A 20,323-nucleotide genomic window follows, 5' to 3' on the forward strand; every position below is an offset into this window, starting at 1 on the left:
CTCTATTTCTATCTCTCTATCTCTCTCTCCCTCTCTCTCTCTCTCACTCTCTCACTCTCTCTCTCTCTCACTCTCTCTTTCTCTCTCCTTTTCATTCATTCTCTTTCTTACGTTTTCTTTCTCTCCATTTTGTTCTCTCACTTTTTACTCGCTCTTTCTCTCTCTCTCTCGCTCTCTCTCTCTCTCTCTCGCTCGCTCTCTCTTTCGCTCGCTCTCTCTTTCGCTCGCTCTCTCTTGTTCTTTCTTCCCGCCTACCCCCCGTTCTCTCATTTCACTCTTTCTCAAGGATGGATTCCCTCGAGTTCTTCGGAAGCAGCGGACAGATTTTTGGGGCACATCGTGCACGACACACGTTAGTCAATCGGCCATTTGTCGTCAGAGGTCGTGTATGAATGGCTAAGGGAAATTAGATCGGAGGGTGGTGCTGGAGTGGACGTCGGGGGTTCAAGGTCAACGAGGGCTCGGTGCAGGTGGGCTTGGCCGGGGGTCAGGCTCGCTCACTATGCTGTGTGGTATACCGGTTAATCCACCAGTAGGAGGAGCTGAAGTAGGGCCTCCAGCCCCACCGCCGCCTACCGTTGGACCCGTAGGGCCTGTAGGACCCCCGGCGCCTGCACCGCCTGCAGAGGAGTTCGGTCCGCCACCACCCCCACCACCACCGCCGCCGACGACGGAATGCCCACCAGGAGGTGGGGGTGCAGAATCGTGAGGAGTCGTTGAATGCGCCTGTTGAACGGGCAGCCCCCCGGAATAGTATCCGCCGTTGATTCCCTCAGGGTAGCTGCTGGAGAAAGCGAAAAGAAATTGGCCACTTCGATAAATGCCTTTTACAAAGTGCCCAATCGATCTTAGGAAATCCAAAGGTTCGAACGCTTCTAACCACGTTACTTTACACACTCGATTCTCTTTCCATGTAATACGAGTTAACATCTGCTTGAAAATCTGTTTCTGTAAAAATTATGATATCTTTTTCCCCGGTGTAAGAGAAACAAATGCAACGTTACTAAAAAAGTAATACCCTACGCTGATTTCTTTTTTATTATTATTTTTTCTATTTCTTTTCTTCTTTTTTTTTTTTTTGTTGCTTTAAATTAAGCTGAATTCTGCTTATTTAACATACGGACGAAGCTTACCCGGTCGAAGAAAGGAAGTATTCCTTGTTCACACAGTTTCGTAAGCAGTCAGGTATGCGACCAACGATAGCTCTTCGTATTTCACTGGCTGCCATCTCACGAAGTTCGGTGCAGCTTGCGTCGCTGTAAAATGCTGCATGTGGTGTACACAATAGATTGGGTGCGTCTTTTAATGGACCTATAGAACATACAATAAATATATTATATTACTATTTCTTTAATATTCGTAAAATTAATCAATTTTTTAATTGTTTAATTTTACAAATTATTTTGACAATCCAATATTAATAAAAGCAAATCTATTTTTATAGTACTTATATTTATATTTTATATATAAATATAATATTTACAACTTGTACAACAATATATATGATTCATTAATGAATTCATTAGAATTGATTATACTACGTCAATGAATCATTAAAAAATCATCAAATTACCATTTCTGAGCATTATATAGTATATTTTAAAAAAACAATATATCTTAACTTTTAACTTAAAATGCATAATATTTGGTATTATAATAATTACATCAATAAAAATTTATTTAATGCTTCTTAATTACCACTTTTCTTTATATATTTATTCTTAATATAAAAATTATTTTTTTTTCTTTTTATATTTTTTATATGAATTAAGATTTAATTTAATAATTTTGTAATATAATTTCTATTTCAGAATAATTTTTATTTATAATAAAAAATATATATTTCATGGTATTGTAAATAAATGAAAATAATCATAAAAATATTGTTACATAGATTAGAAAGTTATTTCTAACTATTGACAAACGTTACCTCTGTCACATAATCTTATGTTATCCAATAGCGAAAGAAAATTAGACGATGAAGGGAAAATATTAATCACGTGAGAGAAGGTTAGATATGGATAGATAAAACTCACACTGTGAGCACTGACCCTGAAAAACATTGTATGGCTCATTTTCATGTACATCTAGTGCTGCTGCACGAATTCTGCCTTGTTTTAATGCCGCAGCCAAGGCATCATCATCAACCAGACCACCTCTTGCTGTATTAACTAAAAAGGCGCCAGGTCTCATCTATAACAAAAAAATGATTAAGATGTAAACAATCTACAGTTTACAATTTACAATTTACTAATTGTAATTTTTTGAAGGAAAATAATAAACTATCTATATTCATTTAATTCTTATGAGAGAATGAAATTATAAGAAAAAAAATATTTCTAAAAAAATTTTAAATTAAAATTGTAATACCTGTTTGATAGTGAATTCATTAATTAAGTGATGATTGTGCTCGTTCAAGGTACAATGCAAGGATACACAATCTGACTGGAATAGCAAATCCTATAATAAAACATAATTATAAAATAATATAAATAGCAATTAAAATTAAAATATTATACTAAAATATTAAGAAAAAAGACTAATATCAAACCTGTAATGTGTAGACCCTGTTAAGACCAAGAGATTTCTCAATTCCATCTGGTAAATAAGGATCATAGAAGATCACGGTGAAACCAAAGGCTTTGGCACGCAGGGCAACTGCAGAACCAATTCTACCTAATCCAACTATTCCAAGTGTGTCACCCCGTATCCTTGCACATCCTGTTGCAGCTTCTCTAACCTGAAAAACATCAAATATTAGATTTCTAATGATTTCATAAAACAATAGAAAATAGAATTCAATAGTTTGATCTTAGGATAACAGAAGATCAAGAATTCTTTCCTTTAATCACCAATATGCAATGTTACATGATATTACAGATATAAAACAAATATGTATTCAGTCAATATACATAACTATTTATAATAATTGTATTAATTATAGGCATAATTTATCAAATTTACATTCCTTCTAAGAACAAAATTATAAATTTTATATAATATTACATATATTTCAAAATTTTTACCTGTTCTGGACCTGTGAATTTTTTCCCTTCACGCACCATGTTTGCCAACCAATATGTACGTCGATATAAATTTAGAATGAGACAAAGAGTAGTATCAGCTACTTCTTCAACACCATATCCAGGCACATTGCACACAGCGATGCCGAGTTCACCTGCTGCTTTGACATCTATATTATCTACTCCAGATCCAATTCTCACAATAATCCGTAATGTTTTAAATTTTTCGAGATCTTCCTTTGTCAAAATTATAGTGTGCCACATTAATGCACCTACTGCTTCATTTAATACCTACAGAAAAATTACATTTAAATCTTGAAAAATTACAAATTGAAAATTACAAGCAATAAAATGCTTTTTATTATCTATTTTCAATTCAAATAAATAATATATTTAATAATATATATTTCACTTTAAATGATTCACCTTTTCATGAATTTCTGATGTAGATTGTGCATCACAGAAGGCTACTGTTGCAACATCTTTAAGAATAGGCATTTCTATAGAGCAATCTCGACCATCTAACAAAGCTACTAATGGTCGTGTCTGAATGGGTCCATTTGCAATAGGACCCCTCAGGTTATCCATTCGAGGGCGTTTGGGCATCATCTTCCGTTTGTCCATCGGTCAAACAGCCCCCCCAATTTTTATATTTTTCACTTGTACTTTCAGTGTCACTAAGAATGTCTACTTTCTTCCAAGGATATATAGTCCACTGATAAGAAAGCTTCTGAATATGTCTTAAAATATAATTTTGCACTTTTATGCTTTGTCACACAAATTGCTTTTGTAACACTGATTTCTGGTCGGTTTTTGGATAAGGACCGCCGAACCTCCAATGCATCACGACTTGTTGAATACCGTCTCCTAAAAAATTATAAAAAATTATAATTCTTTAAATTATGAATTATATAAGTTATATTATGTTTGTATAACATAATTATAATCTATTGTTATGCAATGCAAGTTCAAATATTTCTTATATAAATTTATTATATATATTTTATATTTCTTATAATATATTAATAAAATTAAAAATTCTTTCATTATACTAATCAATTATATATATTTTTATAATTAATTTAAATAAAATTAAATATAATAGAAAATATATATTTTTTTAAAATAAATTAAAAAAAATTTATAATAAAATTTATAAAAAAATATTATACTAATTTATTATATTAAAGTATTGAAAAAAAATGCAATATGTATAAAATACGAGCTTCGGTCAATAAACATACATTTCGACGCCTTCATAAATTTTTTCGTAAAAAAGAATTCCATGTGGCACGCAAGATCATAAATATTTCACTCGCGAATTCAATATTATATAAAAATGAGCTGAACAAAATATTAATACTCAATTAAATAAAAAAATTCATTCCTTTACGGAAAGTGAAACACTTAACAGCATGTATAAAACTAAATGTTTTAGGTTACCTTGAAACGCGCCGGCTTAACCTGCGCAGTGCGTATTTTCAGCAGAGTGATAGAAGTATTTGGAAAATGTAAAATATCTTAAGAATATAATGCCGGTGTTATGTTAAAGAAAAAAAATATATAAACTTTCTATATTTCAATACGAAGAAACAGTAAAAAGATCGCACAGAACACACCATGTATCGAAAACGAAATTACTAGCTGGGGCAAATGTTTTTGGAACTGTTAATAGAACGCCTGGCTTTGGTTAGTGGGTCGACATTTTCAGCCCATTTTCGGCAGCAATTGTAAACCAATCATGGTGCATTTGCACATTTAATGACCGATTAACTGTTTAATAACTCATAAATTCCAATTTTCAAAAATTCAGTATATATGAAAATTACCAATATGCAAACAACTATACGAAAACAGAAAATATGTTCGATCAGAGTCGATTTAGTACCCGGTGCTTTTATATGGCGGAACGGAAAAATGCTGAAACAGCGAAGTTCCATAAGAAAGTAGAGAAACCGACACGTGGCGCCCTCCTCAGACGCCGTCATTACATACAATACTTAACCAAGATTATCAAAAATAAATCAAACTTTTTTGAAAAATATTTCGATGATATGATATTTTTGACAACAGAGATAATTTAAAATATTACTATTTTTATATAATAGCATATTTGTTAATGTTACAAATTCAAATAGTTTCTTCATTCAGATATAAAAAAACTCTATAATTTTATATAAAAAAAAAATTACAGTTTGATTACGTCTAATATTATATACTTTAAACTTAATTATTATTGTACTCAAAATCATTTCAAATAACAATTTTTAATTCTTCTGTTTATTATATCAATAATTTTTCTCATTTAATTTTTGTTATTAGCATTCACAATATGACATAGAGATTTCGTTCGTTACAAGTACTCGTAGAGATTTCGTCACAGAATATATAGTATGTATTTAGTAGGATCGAAACATCAAAGCAAGAAACATTCCATGTGGTAAGGTTAATATAAGATAAATGATATATTAAGAATGTTGATCTATTGGTCAATATACACAAGCAATCGGAAACATAGTCTGCAGAGAAGGCTACAAAATGAGATCGCTGCTGGCCTCAGCGAAAGCGAGGATGCGATACTAACGTAGAGTGCAAACCCAAGCACTTTGACTTGGGCACATGTTGTGCCAACTCAGCGAAAATGCAAGCTCATATCATCAAAAGGAGGAGAGGCAAGGAAGCGAGATTAAGCCCTTGTTCGACAGCTGGCAACGTATATCATACGTAATACACGTACGAGAATAGCAGAGAGAGCAATGTGTAGGAAGTACATTTAGAAAGAACTCTACATTTATTAAAATGTTCTATGTATGTAAATAATATAAATATAATAGGAAATATGTTTAGTGTATTATAGTTATTATATACATTATTTATATTCATAATAATTATTTACATTTTATATCTATATTTTTGAAATAAAACAAATAATTGGTTTAAATTAATAAATAAATTTAGAATAAATAAATAAATATTTAAATGATAAACTTTATTATTCATATTTTTTTTTAAATTGTTTATCAATTTATAAAACTATATTTTGTTTGAAATTTCATCAATATTTTTTTTAAATACGTAAAGTTAAATTATATATATAATTAATGTTTACAAATTATAAAGTTAACTCGTCAATATTTTTTTAAACCAGTAAAAGCTTTCTAGAAGTTATCAAAAGATGTTGAAAGAGTTAAAAATTTATCGAGCTTTTAGAACGAACGTTTCGACTAAGCGGTCGAATTCAACCCTTTAGCTTAATCTCAGTGTGCAACAGAGTTTTTCGAGTTACAGATACAACGATGGAGGGTGGCGGTGAAGAAGACGAGAAGGAGAGGAGAGGGAAAGCAGAGCAAGGGTGGGGCGACGAAGCTGCCGATGGGATGGGGAGCTATGAGGGCGAAGTTATCCAATTATTGTCTAACCTGGGAGCAACTTTACTTGGCGGAGAACCGTTGGTGGGAGGAAAGCTCGTCCTGCCAGCTCTCTCCCTTCCTACAATCGAGCCACGATAAAGTAAAGTTTGTTTCAAAACTTGCCGCGCGGAGAGGTGACTAGGTTTTTGTTAGTGACACGTGAAATTCAAACGACTTCATTGCGATAATAATCGCGCAAGTTTTTAATATCGACCGATGAAGAGAAGAAAATTCAGATTCGAAAAGGATTCCATAAATTAACTCAAAATGATTCATTAATGATTATAATAAAACTTTTTCAAGTTTTTTTTGTGAAATGACATTATAATGTTATTAAAAAAATAACATTATTGTCTATATTTGATTACATATAATTGATTACATATAAGAGAAATAACTTTCAAATAATTAAAAATTATATTATTCTCAATATATAAATTTAATTATATTAAAAGTTATATTATACATTTATTAATTTTTTATTCTTTAATATTTTAGTAGATTAATATAATAAATATTTGTCAATAAATGTTATTATTGATAAAGAATTAATTAGAATCAAATCATTTTAATTCAACAAAATCTTCATTATTTAAAATATGATATTCGGAATATTCATTGATAATAAACTAGAAATAAATAAGCTTATTAGGAAAGTGCACTATATACACAATAATAATACATATGACATCGTGAAAACCTTTTTAAAGTGATGTATTGTTAGCATCAACAAATACATATTCTAGGTCAATTTTAGATACGAATCATGCCATTATTTTAATTAAAAAACTTAAAAGTATATTTCAATTATTTTTATGTTTTTGAATTTATTTAATATATTAAATATAATCATTCAAATATAAATTTATTTATAAATAAATAAATATAAATAAAAATAAATCATGACATATTTCATTTAAATAATTTAACATATATGTCGAAAAATTAATAATAAATTTGTATTAAAATTTTATTTTATTAAAAAAATTTAATTATATTTTTAAAATACGTTTAATTGCATAAAATAAAAATAAATTTTCACATTATAAAAAAATCTTGTATGAAACATTAACAAATAAAACCGAAACAAAAGATATATCCAAATAAAAATTAAATATTGAAAAAAATTCATGAAATTAGAAAGATAAAAAATGTCATAGTAACGTTAAAATATCCGCAAATCACCAAACAATATACATTTTATAAAAGAAAAAAAAATCTTCTGTAATGCAAAATAAACATATGCTTAAATAAATATCTGTATTTAAAAGAAATGAGAAAAAAAGAACGAAAAATTGAAAATGTAAAGAAACAAACAAAAATAAAAAATAAAATAAAACAAAACAAATAAAAAAAAAATCTGTCAAGTACTAAAATGAAGAAAGGAGCAGAAGAAACTTGTCCAATTATAATGACGAGTATCAGTGTCGGCGTTCGGGCATTCTCATCCTTGGGTACAACGGAATGATCGGAAAGGGGAGAGAGGGGCTGTTGCTCTGGTACCTTCCGCCTCCGCGTTCGTCTTTCCAGCGGGTAACGAGCGAACGGCCATGAGTGAAGCAAGGGAAGGAGGGAGAAAAGGGAGTAGGAGAAGAGGAGAGGCGACTACTTAAAGTTGGCGGAAAGTTTGGTTCGGCAGCAAAGTTAACTCAGTTAAGTTCCCCGCTCCTAAAGCGAAACTTCGGTTCTCCAACGCCTGCCCTGCCAGCCTGCCTCTGCCTGCTTACTTTCCGTCTTCTCTTCTTCCTTCATTTCATACCTTGCTTTCTAATATCTATCCTCTCTTCTTTCTATATCCATTCCTCTAGTGTTGCACGAATAAGCAATGTGTTTTGGAATTATTACTTTTCTGTAAACTTTCGCCACGATGTTTCGCCGTGGCGATCGATTGGCATCGACCCGACCGGTGTCACTCTCGTTTACTTGTCATTTACGTGCTACTTTCCGTACATCGATCATATCAATTTGTGACCTAACCAGATCCGAAACGAAGCATTTTGCAATCAGAATGAAAAGTTTTAAAGTATTATAAACGGATATGGAAAAGAAAAATACTTTTTTTTTTTAACTTAAGCAAATTAAATCGAAAAAAATTTCGGAATTTTATGTATTTATTCTCAAGAATGATTCTTTAGAATCTCTTAAAAACATTTATATAAATTCTTAAATTCTTAAATTTTATTAAATAATTATAAAGTTTGAAATATCAAATAATGATATGATTAAGAAAATTTTATGTAACAATAAAGATATAATTTATATTATATATATAAATAATTAAAATTTAATTTTTTTATTTAAATAAGAAGCTATAGTATAAAAATTAATATGAAAATATTAAAAATTTTTGAATAATATGAATAATTTTTTTAGACGAATATTCCAAGAAAAAATATTGCACGAAAATTCAAGGTCAATAATATATGACTTACGATGTTTTTTAATTACCTATAAATTTAAAAAATTTTTAAAATATAATAAAAAATTATATTAGTTGTAAAATGATAAAAAGTAAAAGTGATTCAGAAACAGCTAGGTGAAGTCTGTAAACTTGGATAAGATGTTTCAGGAAGAAAGATGTTTCTCCCACTTCCCAGAGAACTGTTCCCCTTCCCGTTCTGTGTAGCAGCCAACGATCGAAATTCCAAGACGAAGTTTGCGAGATTCCAAGGAAAGCGTGAGTTTCGCTGGTGTTCATCGTTACCCTTCTTCGAACGTGTACATGTATAGAAGCTTGTAAGCATCGTTTTGTAACAGACACCAGTCAGCATGGTCGAGTACTGTCCCTCCTTTGATGGTACGCCAGAGCAAAAAAAGAAACCGGTCGAGTCGGTACTTACGAAGAGGTTTAGCTTTCAGGGTTCGCGTATGTAGTTCGAAAAGAAGTTACAACCGTTCTCCCAACAAAGTCAAAGAACTTTGTTGTATGGTTTTCTTTGAACAACATTCAAATATAACCAAAAAACAAGTTTTATACTTAACTGGTTTAATTGAAATTATAAAAGGCTTTGTTAATTGTGCAAATTTTTTTTTTGGGATCATTTATATCATTATTATTGGAAATTTTACAAATTAAACGTTACTATTAATAATAACAAAAAATAACTTGCATAATATAGTAATAATAAATATAGTGATAAATTGAATAAAGTTATACAAGAGAATTTTATAAATTGTGTTGCATAAACTGTTATAAAAACTGTGCATATATAATAAAAAGTTTATGATTTATAATTTGTTAATTTATTAATGTTACTAATTAAAAAGTTTTTATTTTTTATTTAATTCTAGAAAGTGGAAAATTATTGAAAAAATTATTAAGTATTACATTGCCATATAATTTTTTTTAACTACTTTAACTACTTGTGTAAATGTAAAACGTAAATATTAATTTATTTATATGATAATATAAATTTTGATAAACATATAATTAGGTGTCTTAATCTTTGAGTAAATAGATAATATGCTTGAAAATTGTAAAATTCACAGTATGATTCATTAAATACAAGATAATACTTCGCATATTATATCTATTGCGTTAAAGAAAATATATACAATATATGTTTACATGTAAATAAGTTGTGGAAAATTTTCGAAATGAATTTTTTGTTTCAATACACATTAAATTAATTAATTTTTTTATTATAAATCCTTAATTGAAATCCTTATTATAATAATTTATGTTAATATTAATAAATAAATTATTGAAAATATAAAAAAGAGAGTATTTTAATTATGTTTAGTATCTTTTTTTTTAATAAACATAGTAAGTAATAACTGTTTCTTTTAATTAGTCATAACTTATTATCCATATATGTTTGCGCAACATTTCTTACTTATTTACTTATGTAAATTCATTCAATGAAGTATTACTATACATCTATGAATCACTTCATATTGCTTTTATGATAATAGAGAAAACTAGCACGTTTAAATTTTTTTTATCGTACAATTGTAAAACTCAATTAACTCATTTAATTAATTCTTTTCGTAATATGTTAAAATAATCCTATCTTTTATTGAGATAAAATTATAAAATTATCAAAAATTTATTAAATTTAAGAAATTGTATTGATGTATTGACCTTGAGATTATTTCTAAAAATATCTGGAAATAAATATGGAATAATGTTAAATATATTCTTTATGAATCTTAAATGAAAATATGAATCTTTATGTTCCTTTCTCCCTAAATTTAACAAATATAGAAATATGTATTAATATATCAATATTTATACATCATGCCAATTAAATCGGATCTTTCATCTTTCTTTTCTAGTGACTCATCTAAATTTATGCGATTAATATTTAAATATGCGCAAGTAATAATTAACTTTATGCGATTTAATTTGAAAAATATTTGGCTTACTGTGTTCAATATCGTTGTTGGACATTTACTTTGGCAAACTATTTCTCGATAAAAGTTACGGATCTATTCAAGCGCCGCGATTCATGTTCGCGCGAACAACGGTGGTAACAGAAAAATTCAACGTTAAAGATTTCCAAGTTAGTGGAAACTTTTAATTAGCCACTGACAAAAGGCGTCGCCAGTTACGTTCGTTGAACAAAAGCGATAATAGGAGCAACGACGGTAAACTGACGGTACAATCGTTCGCCGCTTCAAACTTTCAACCAGTAATAACCTACAGCATAGCGTACAGCAAAGTGTATATGGGGGAAAGTACAAGAGCACGGACGGACTCGTGTCGAGCCCCTCCACATATTCGTTGCATTCATATTTGAAACCTTGAAGACAGAGAGAGGCCGACAGGTGGCGAATGGAACGAGTCGAACACACGGAATGCTTCTCAAAACCGTTTAACATCCCTTTAAGTGTCTTCATGTTGGCCGATGAGTGACGTTAAATCAGATCTGACTGTGCGCACACGGTTGCAGTCTGTTCGAGCATTACGATGCAAAGAATTGTTACGGCATCTCTTGTACGAGAGATCATTCATTCGCATAACTCTGCTTCGGGTTAAGAAGAATTTGATCGAGAAGCATACATAAAAAGAACAATGCCAATGCAGCTCAAGACATGTGCCAGTTCGTCCCCTTCTATTCATGAGTAGGGAACGCGATGAATATACCCTTGTTGAGTTTCAAAGTTACATACACTCCGTCGACTTCGCCAACCCCTCCCCTCTTTACAGTTCTCTATATCCTCTTCCGCTCTGAATCAGAATTTTCCACATAAACCGCGACAACTTTTCTTATTGTTTCCGCACCCATTCTGGACGCGCTTCACGGAATAAATCACTTCTAAAGAAACAAAGAAAGTCGCTCGTAATACTTTTCATATATTACTACTACTTTTATACTTCAAGAAATACAAGATGAAAAAAAGATATAAAATAGGTTAAATAGTAATTATTCTGGTAACATTGAAACACAATCATTAATTGTACTATTGGCAAATTTCCCAAACAAACCAATTCGAATTGAAAACCTTGTTACTCTAATTCCAATTAGGAAGAAACTTAGCGAGACATTAATTTGATTTGAGCGCGAACATAACTAGAACAGAATTTTCCCATGCAAAATCTATTCAATGAATGATTTCTAGAAATACAATAATTTAACAAATTTAACATTCGAAGAAATACGTGCACACGTATATCTATATCGTATATGATCGAAATGTCGAGTATATTATTTAAAATATTTAAATTATTTATAAATCAATCGTGCAAAGAAAAACTAATAAGATTTAAAGAAATGATAATCCATTAATAACATCTAGTGAACTATAATCCATTAGTTGCAACGGTTACATCGGGAATAAATTTGTCCACGTATTAGAGGGCCAATTTATAACTTACTTCACGCTCGCCAATGTCCCCGCGAAAGAACGTCCATGAACGGCCCAAGTATGTGAGAGAGTACGCGTTTAAAAGCGACCTCACGGGGCCGTGAGTATATACAAACGATTCTCTCTCTCTCTTGCCTGAACGCGCGATTCTCCAGCATGGAAGCAGCAGCAACAGCAACGATGAGTGTGTCGCGTACACTTTTTCGTTGTGGTTATACCCATACACACATACATGCGTGTCTATACGTAATACACGCACAAAACTCGCTTTTCGCCTCTTGGTTGCTCTTTTGCCTTTCCCTTTTTTTTCTCTCTTTCTACTCAGTGATCGTCCCCCACAGTCGTACACGTCCGTCGCGTTGGCTCAACCTATGCGCGCGCGGCGTACACCTATACAGAGTTACAGCGGGTTAGGACAAGTGCGTAGAGAGCGGCAGAGAGTAGTTTCATGGAGTTTAGTTCCTCGTAGTGGATATGGCATCTTGACTCCTAGTAGTGGAGTGTGGCAAGCAATGGCCGGCCCGATCGATGTCTCGGCAACTTCCCACCCTCGACATTTTGCCCCTCTCTTCACGACACGTCCCCTCTTACTCTCGTCCCGCTTTGGCACCCTACTCTCCGGCTTTCCTCATCCCAACCATCAGACTCGCCCAACCACCTCCCGCTGTCCCCGTCCTCCAACACATCGAACTAAATCCCGGAGCTGCTTACTGCTTCCAAGTCTGTTTACAATGGCGATGCGCTACCCCCATTATCTTGGGGTCGTACTTCACATTCGGGCTACATAACATTGAAGACAACGAATTTTTTTTTTGCTTAAACATATATTGTTTTTGAAATTTTTAATATTTCTTCCTGTCTCTTTCTTTTATTTTGCTTTATTTTGTTTGTGGCACAATTTCTATAATCTTAAAGAATTTCGAATATTTTCAGCTATACAAGCATATTATTTAGTTTAATTAATTCACTAGAAGATATTATTAATGATATCATAATTATATATATATATATTATGAAATGCATCTACAATTAAGCAATATGAAGATATATATTATAAGGACGCATATTATAATATTATCTATTCTATTACATTAAAATATTTTAGTGATCTAAATGATTGAATATTTAAATAATATGTTGTTTATAATATTATTAATTGAAAAATTTATCTTTATGATTTAAAATACTTCTAAATGTGATTTATAAAGTTACAAATGATTAATTTGTAAATATGATCAATAATATCTTTTTTTTACTTATTTCGGATTATTTTATTATGTACATTTATCTATTATTATAGCTATCCATGTCCATTTTCCGCGAGACTAGTAGAAATGAATAGCGATATCTATATTTTCATTCCATTGTAAAGGCATTGTAGAAATCGATTGCTTGTAGCCTGAATAACATAGCAGTAATTATGCTTTTCCTATTCTCGATTATTTGTTCAAGAAGAAGCGGCCCATGACGAAAAGAAATCAGAGTGCACACGAAATAATTTTCAACGTTCCGCTGGCTGATCATATAGAAATTGTCATATATCTTTTTTGCGAATTTATACGATACGCTCTAGTATTCATCAAATATAATTTTCAAACAATATTTAATATAAAACACTTAATATACAAAAAAAAATATAATTAAAATCAATTTTAAATTGATAAACATATTTCTTCCAGTAAATTTAAACATTAATACATTCATTGCAATTTAAAATATTAGTTAAATAATTTTTAACTCTTTTTTATGATAATCTTTTCTTTTTAATCTATTTAAGTATCTTTTTTTTACATATTCTTTTATATATTTTATATACAATATATAATTCTATAAAATTATTTAATCTATTTATATCTTTTGTATAAATATAATAAATGATTCGAATTTTTCAAACTATTATATTTAATATAACTATTATAATAGCATAAAATATGAGAAATTATGCTCTTCATTTATAGAACATATTTTGATTATACAACATATAACAGAAAACTCTATTCTTATATTCAAATTTGACAACAAACCAAAAAAAGGAGAACGTATACTAGCACGTCTCTTTCCCTTGAGAGACCATTCAATAGTTGAGTCAGGTCAGTTTGCTAGCCTTATATAAAAGAGACTAAGTAGCGACAAAGAGAAAGAAGATATGTTATAAGATATACAGATAGGATAAAGAGATGAACCTGAAGAGAACAGTATTACGGGAGAAGAAAAGTATCGAAGTAAAGAGAGAAGGAGTTATAAGAAAACGGGTGGGGGCACCTGTTACAACCGACTAGCTCGTTCTTTCGCTCTCCCTTTCCCTCTTTGTCATGCACTCATCCACATGCCACTTAGGCTGTTACATTGAAATTTCTATGGAACGATCGGATATATACAGTGCTTCTAAAATGAGCGAGCAAACTTTGAATATATAACTTGAATACTAAACGTTCCATCTATAACGAGACGAATTACATATTATATATATGTTTACTATAGACAGGAATTATTTATTAATTGTTTTATTTTATTAAGTTCAATTAATATAATTGTAAAAAAAAACTTTGAAATAAATATTGATTCTTTGAGATGTGTTCATATTTTTCAAGTTTATTAAATCAAAACTTATGTAAGTACTACTTATGCATAGTTTATAACTATTACAACTACTTTCTTACGTAAGTATCACCAAACATCTTGGAGAAAAGTTTTAATAATATGCACGTATGTCGATAAATTTTTGTATAACAATGGTCATTCGATAAGTTGCAATCTTCGTTTAATCAATTTCTGAAGATTTTAACGATATTCATATTTAGGATAATAAGAAAAAATAATAAGATTTCATAGATACAGAGGGAAAAAAGATGTCCTTTCGAATTACGATTTTTTATGATAGAGATTTAAAAAAATATTTAAAAAAGTTTAAAATATTTTATGTTTTTATCTAATAAGATTTTTACATATTCTCAAATTACTTTAAAATTTTGTCATGATGTAATTTAATTATTCATAACACTAATTAATATAAAGAAACAACTTTATATATGCATTTATACTTTCATGAATGAATTTATACTATTGATTTAATTTGAATTTTTTTTAATCACTAATAAATCATATATTATCATATATTGTGATTTTATAAAAACTATTCTTTAAATAATTGGCTAAAGAAGTATTCAATTATTGTTAAATGAATATAATATGTATACTATAGAAAATAAAATAAAAATACATGCTTAATTTGAACAAAATGAAATAAACATTGAAATTATTTATTAAATTAAATTAACATTTCCAAATAATAGTTTAAAAAAAAATCAATATTATATTTTTTCCTAAATCAAAAAAATCTCCATAAAATATAAAATGACCTATAAAAAAAATCACTTCGGTACTTGTTAAAGTAGGATCTATCCCCCATTGCGAAGATAAACAAAAAGTACTCGAAAAGCTTTGCTTGCTTATTTTAGAAACAGCCTGTAGAGCGTCGCTTCTCTCTGCAACCGTGGACAATCGACGTAACCACTCTCTCGTGCCTTTTACCGCACTTGTACGGATCCCGGACGAAGTGTAACGATGCCGAGAGATCGATAATAACCGCCGCGGTTTGGTTCCACCCGAGTCTCGTACGAGACAGGGACACTTTTTTCCTTTCCCTCTCTCCTGATAATCTATTATCTTTTTCTTTATCTACTCGGTTTTCGATATCTCTCCTTTTGTTCTTCCTAACAGCAATTTTAAGCTTTAATTATGTGACAAAAAATGATGGAAAAATAATAAAGAGGAATAAAATAAAATTTTCACAAATACTTGCTCTGGTTATTATATTCTTTTTTATACTATTATTAATCCACAATTATTTTATTTTTTTGAAATTTTTATTTGGAAAATAAATCTACATTTAATGATAAAAATAATGATTAATGTTTTATTAAAATGAAAAACAAATTTGAAATAGATCATAATATAATATAATTAACATTTGAGTATTTATGCTACTCTAACATTAATGTTTGAGTAGCATAAAAATCTAAAATATAATACTTCTCTAATTTTTCGCATTATCGCACTATTATCAGTGCAAGCGATAACATTTCCAAATAGTTACGTACATTCACAATACATATGTATCCTATCAAAGACCATGCAAGTCGTATAATGAACTTATTTAACTCAGTATATATTATATGATACGATAATACGACAACGAGAAAATATAATCAAACGAACCACGAACGCACGAAATGAATGCTTATCTTGAATGCTCAATAATAGATATTCGTTTATATAGCCTTGTTATAAAAAAAAAATCATTATCAAATTTAATTGATCAACTTTAAATTTAGAAAACAATATTATTTTTCAATTATAAAATTTAAACAAATAAACAATAATTAATTTATGTCGCAATCTTATTCTACATAAATTATAAGTCATCAATAAATAAATTAGTAAATCTAATGATTACGAAAATTTTCCTAATGCATCATCTCATTTAATCTGACTATATTCAATCAATAGCTAACAAATATTAAAATTATACATCTATATAATAAAACGAACTCTCTTCTCTTCCTTCATTTAAAAATAAACGTTATATTGTCACATATACATTATAAGATAATCAACGAATCGAAAAAAAAAGAATTCAACAATGAAAATATTTTTCTAATTAAATGATCCTAAATAAAGAAGAAAATTCCATTGGTTAGTTGATAGTGGCGTGAAAACTGATCTCCTTTGTCAAACTAAGAACAATTTAACTTTTTCGAAGGATAACACCTTCTCTTTTTTTCTTTGCACTAAGAGAGACGGATTTTAAGAGAGATGGATTTACGCGGCGCCAACGAAGAAAACATAAATATACAAAACGCCGCCGCGCGCATATACACCGTCGACCGTGAGTGGGTTTCTAGTAAAAAGAAACAGAAGTGTCGCGACGTGAATACAGGTCACAACATCGCTGAATAAGCAACCGAGCGCGTGTATATCGCTGCCCTCCACGTTCAGCAAATTACGTAAGGCCAGAACAGGAGCTCGTTTAAATACCGACACAATCAACGATGAATAAGTTACCGTGTATATGGCGCGTGTGCACACTGACGAAACAAAATAAGGGAAATGTATACGACGCATTCGTTCCATATTCGTGTTAAATTCGGCAAAAGTTACGCAATCCGACATACCGCTTGGCGTGGACGTCCTTTAGGATATGCCATTAGCCTTTAAACAATGCTTATATATCGAAATTTTTAACTGTTTTCATATGATTAAGAATTATGTTTTTATTCTTTCTTTTTCTACATTGTGATAATTTATTCATATAATTAAATTATATTTTGATATTATTGGGATTTATAAAAAAAAAAATACAATGCTACATTTCTAATATTTTTCAATCGTTCAAACCCTACATTTCAGATTAGTAGGTCGTTAACATGCTTTATCGTTTCGAACGGAAGCTTGTTAACCGAGTCCAAGCAAGAACATCGAACTCGTAGAAAAACTAAACCAATGCGTGTATTAAAGTGTACTAAAGCAGAAGTATTTATATTACGAAATACTATTCTTCATTTACAAATTGTATAAATACGTATACAATTATTGTATTTTAAATTTACAATTATAAATTTACAATTCTATTGTAATCTTTTTAATAAATAATAATAAATAATAATTGTAAAAAATTTGTTAAATTATTAAATTAAAGAAAATATATATAATTAATGTAATAATATAATAATATGATATATATATTCATTACAATTTTGCTAAGAAAATAAAATATTATAATTATTCTGCTTCATAATAATTGTAATTTTATGCAATCATAAAAAAAATAGATTTTTAATTTTACTTGATTTACTAAATTTTTATTTTTTTATTGTTAAAAATGATATTATAAAAAATTAAATATTTAAAAAAAAATATAATAAATAAGACAAGCATTAAAATAAAATTATTAACAATATTATATTATGAGGGAAATAGGCAATATATCGAATTAAAGAATGCGGGCTATACAAAAACAAAAAATTCACACGACAACAATGAGACACCTGGAAACAGGAAGGAAAAAGTTGAGAACCACTAAGTGCGTTTGCAGTGTTACCCACAAGTACAGAACAATAATTGTTTTCTCAAAAACGTCCGCTCAAACTTTCAGAGAATATTAATTTGTAGTACGAACGCGGTATAATAATTGGCAACACATATAAATGCGTACTTTTAAATTATATTATCTCTTAAGAAAATACTTTAAAATAATAAGCGCAGATCATTTAGAATGCAGATCTTTCATATAAAAAATGCATCATATAATATGAAGTACATCGCGAGACAAATAGACATGGAAAAAGATAAACTGTCGATGGAAGGAATGAGAGATACAAATGAATGATATTCTAGAAGCGTCTATCCAAATGGCGGTCAGCCGCATGACACGTATACTTAACAGAATAAATGATTTACATCAGACTATACTGTACCATAGACATTTCGTTATGCAGATATATTTTGAATGGTAAATCAAATATTTCTAGTATCATGATTTATCAAAATGTAAAGAGGAAGTCATGCGAACTTAATTCAAACGAATTCAGAGTTCATTATATGCACATTCAACATAAGTGAAGAAAAACTGAAAATCTTCAAGATTTCGTTAAGATTTCTTTTTATGTATAAAATTTCAAAACACAACGCTAAGTGCTGCCATCTAGCAATAATTCATAACAATTTTCATACTCTTTTGATATGTCAGAAAATTTATCTTTCGCACGTGCATTTTATAAAATAATTAAATATAATATGAACAAAATTGTTGATTTATTTGACATAGTAATTTATTCTATATAGATAATTTGTTTTAAATGAACACTATTATTATAATTTTTATAATATGTATATACGTGTGTGGTGTGTGTGTAACAAAAAAACAGATAACAATATTTAATTAGTTATTGCAATTCTATTTTAAAATAAACATGTTTTAGTGAACTTGTTGCAAATTAAACTTAAGGAATCTTATACATCAATTTACAAATAAATACACTAAAAGAAATATGAGAAGAACATGTAACGTTTCATTGGAGAGATTGAAGCGTTACCGAAGGTCAACGTCAAGATACGATTACACACACTTTAGTGAAAAAATATTTAATCATAAAATAGCGAGTTTTATAAAATAGAAATTAAAATTTCTATAATTGATCTTAAAAAATAAAAAATATGTAAAAAATGAAAAAATAGAATAATCAAGTAATTAGCAAATAGAAGAATGAATAAAAAGAAAGGCGCGTGGTTCGTTGCTGGCGCGGCGTCTCCCGCCATATCACACTAGTTAGCATACTCGCACACTAAGTGTCATACACTTGCACAAGTATAGAGACATGAAACGAAGAACTACGTATGCACTGTATTTGTACGCACAAGTACAGACAGAAGATAGAAACGCATACAAATACACACGCACGAACCCGCGGAATTTTCTCCGGTGCGTGTGTGCACGCATGCACCGTGCACACCAGGGGCCGCGCGAGCGACGCACACGGCATATACTGAGCTCTTGGCGGCGCGATCTACGTAAGAAAAACACTCACTAACCTGTCGGAGGCGATTCTCCCTGTATTCCTCGGTCCACGGTACTTCTAGGTACTCGTGTATTTTCACCGGCTACACTGCGATCACCAAACTAATCACTCTCTCACACGGCGTTCTTACGTTGTATCTTGATCAGGGGTATACGCGCGGCGCCTTGATTCTGTATTTCGATTCACACGACTCTCACGGTGTCCACGGGTGACTTCAAGCCTCCCGTGGAACGATATTCACTCGGATATGGGCTCTGGGGTCACGCGTGCCCGCCCGACGCCCCAGTTGTTCGCAAAAATCTCTCAATTCGATGAAAAAATTGGTCGACAATGCGCGGAACTACGTTCGCGACTGTCTCCCTCGCTGGAGGAAAATGGCGGCCCCCGGCCATCCGAGTGACTCGCGCGCGCCACCGATACTTTCCGTCACTAGCCGAGTATGTCCGAAAATAACCGATCCTTTTCGATTCAGCATAGCCGAACGGTTAAATATCGGCCAAAT

At 30.5% G+C, this 20,323-nt stretch overlaps 1 protein-coding gene and 1 long non-coding RNA gene across 18 annotated transcripts; one reads left to right on the forward strand and one right to left on the reverse strand.

Annotated features, from left to right (window-relative positions):
• Positions 1 to 5: 5 nt before the first annotated feature.
• On the reverse strand, positions 6 to 19,978 carry LOC108003826 (C-terminal-binding protein). 17 transcript variants are annotated; one of them, XM_062077473.1, is made up of 8 exons: positions 19,835 to 19,978; positions 3,450 to 3,890; positions 3,027 to 3,314; positions 2,552 to 2,740; positions 2,371 to 2,460; positions 2,052 to 2,193; positions 1,134 to 1,311; positions 6 to 781 (listed from the first exon to the last, which is right to left on the reverse strand). In XM_062077473.1, the coding sequence occupies exons 2-8, from the start codon at positions 3,645 to 3,647 to the stop codon at positions 451 to 453; spliced, it is 1,416 nt and encodes a 471-aa protein (XP_061933457.1). In that variant the 5' UTR covers positions 3,648 to 3,890; positions 19,835 to 19,978; the 3' UTR covers positions 6 to 450. The 17 variants fall into 17 exon arrangements, with proteins under 17 accessions (XP_061933457.1, XP_061933453.1, XP_061933462.1 ...); XM_062077469.1 differs by having other exon boundaries at positions 6 to 784; XM_062077478.1 differs by having other exon boundaries at positions 6 to 948.
• Positions 5,331 to 10,153, forward strand: LOC108003827 (uncharacterized). Its single transcript, XR_001767118.3, has 3 exons — positions 5,331 to 5,463; positions 5,542 to 5,831; positions 6,312 to 10,153. It is a non-coding gene; the product is annotated as an uncharacterized LOC108003827 (long non-coding RNA).
• Positions 19,979 to 20,323: the final 345 nt, after the last annotated feature.

This window comes from Apis cerana, linkage group LG7, assembly GCF_029169275.1.
Source record: "Apis cerana isolate GH-2021 linkage group LG7, AcerK_1.0, whole genome shotgun sequence".
NCBI lineage: Eukaryota > Metazoa > Arthropoda > Insecta > Hymenoptera > Apidae > Apis > Apis cerana.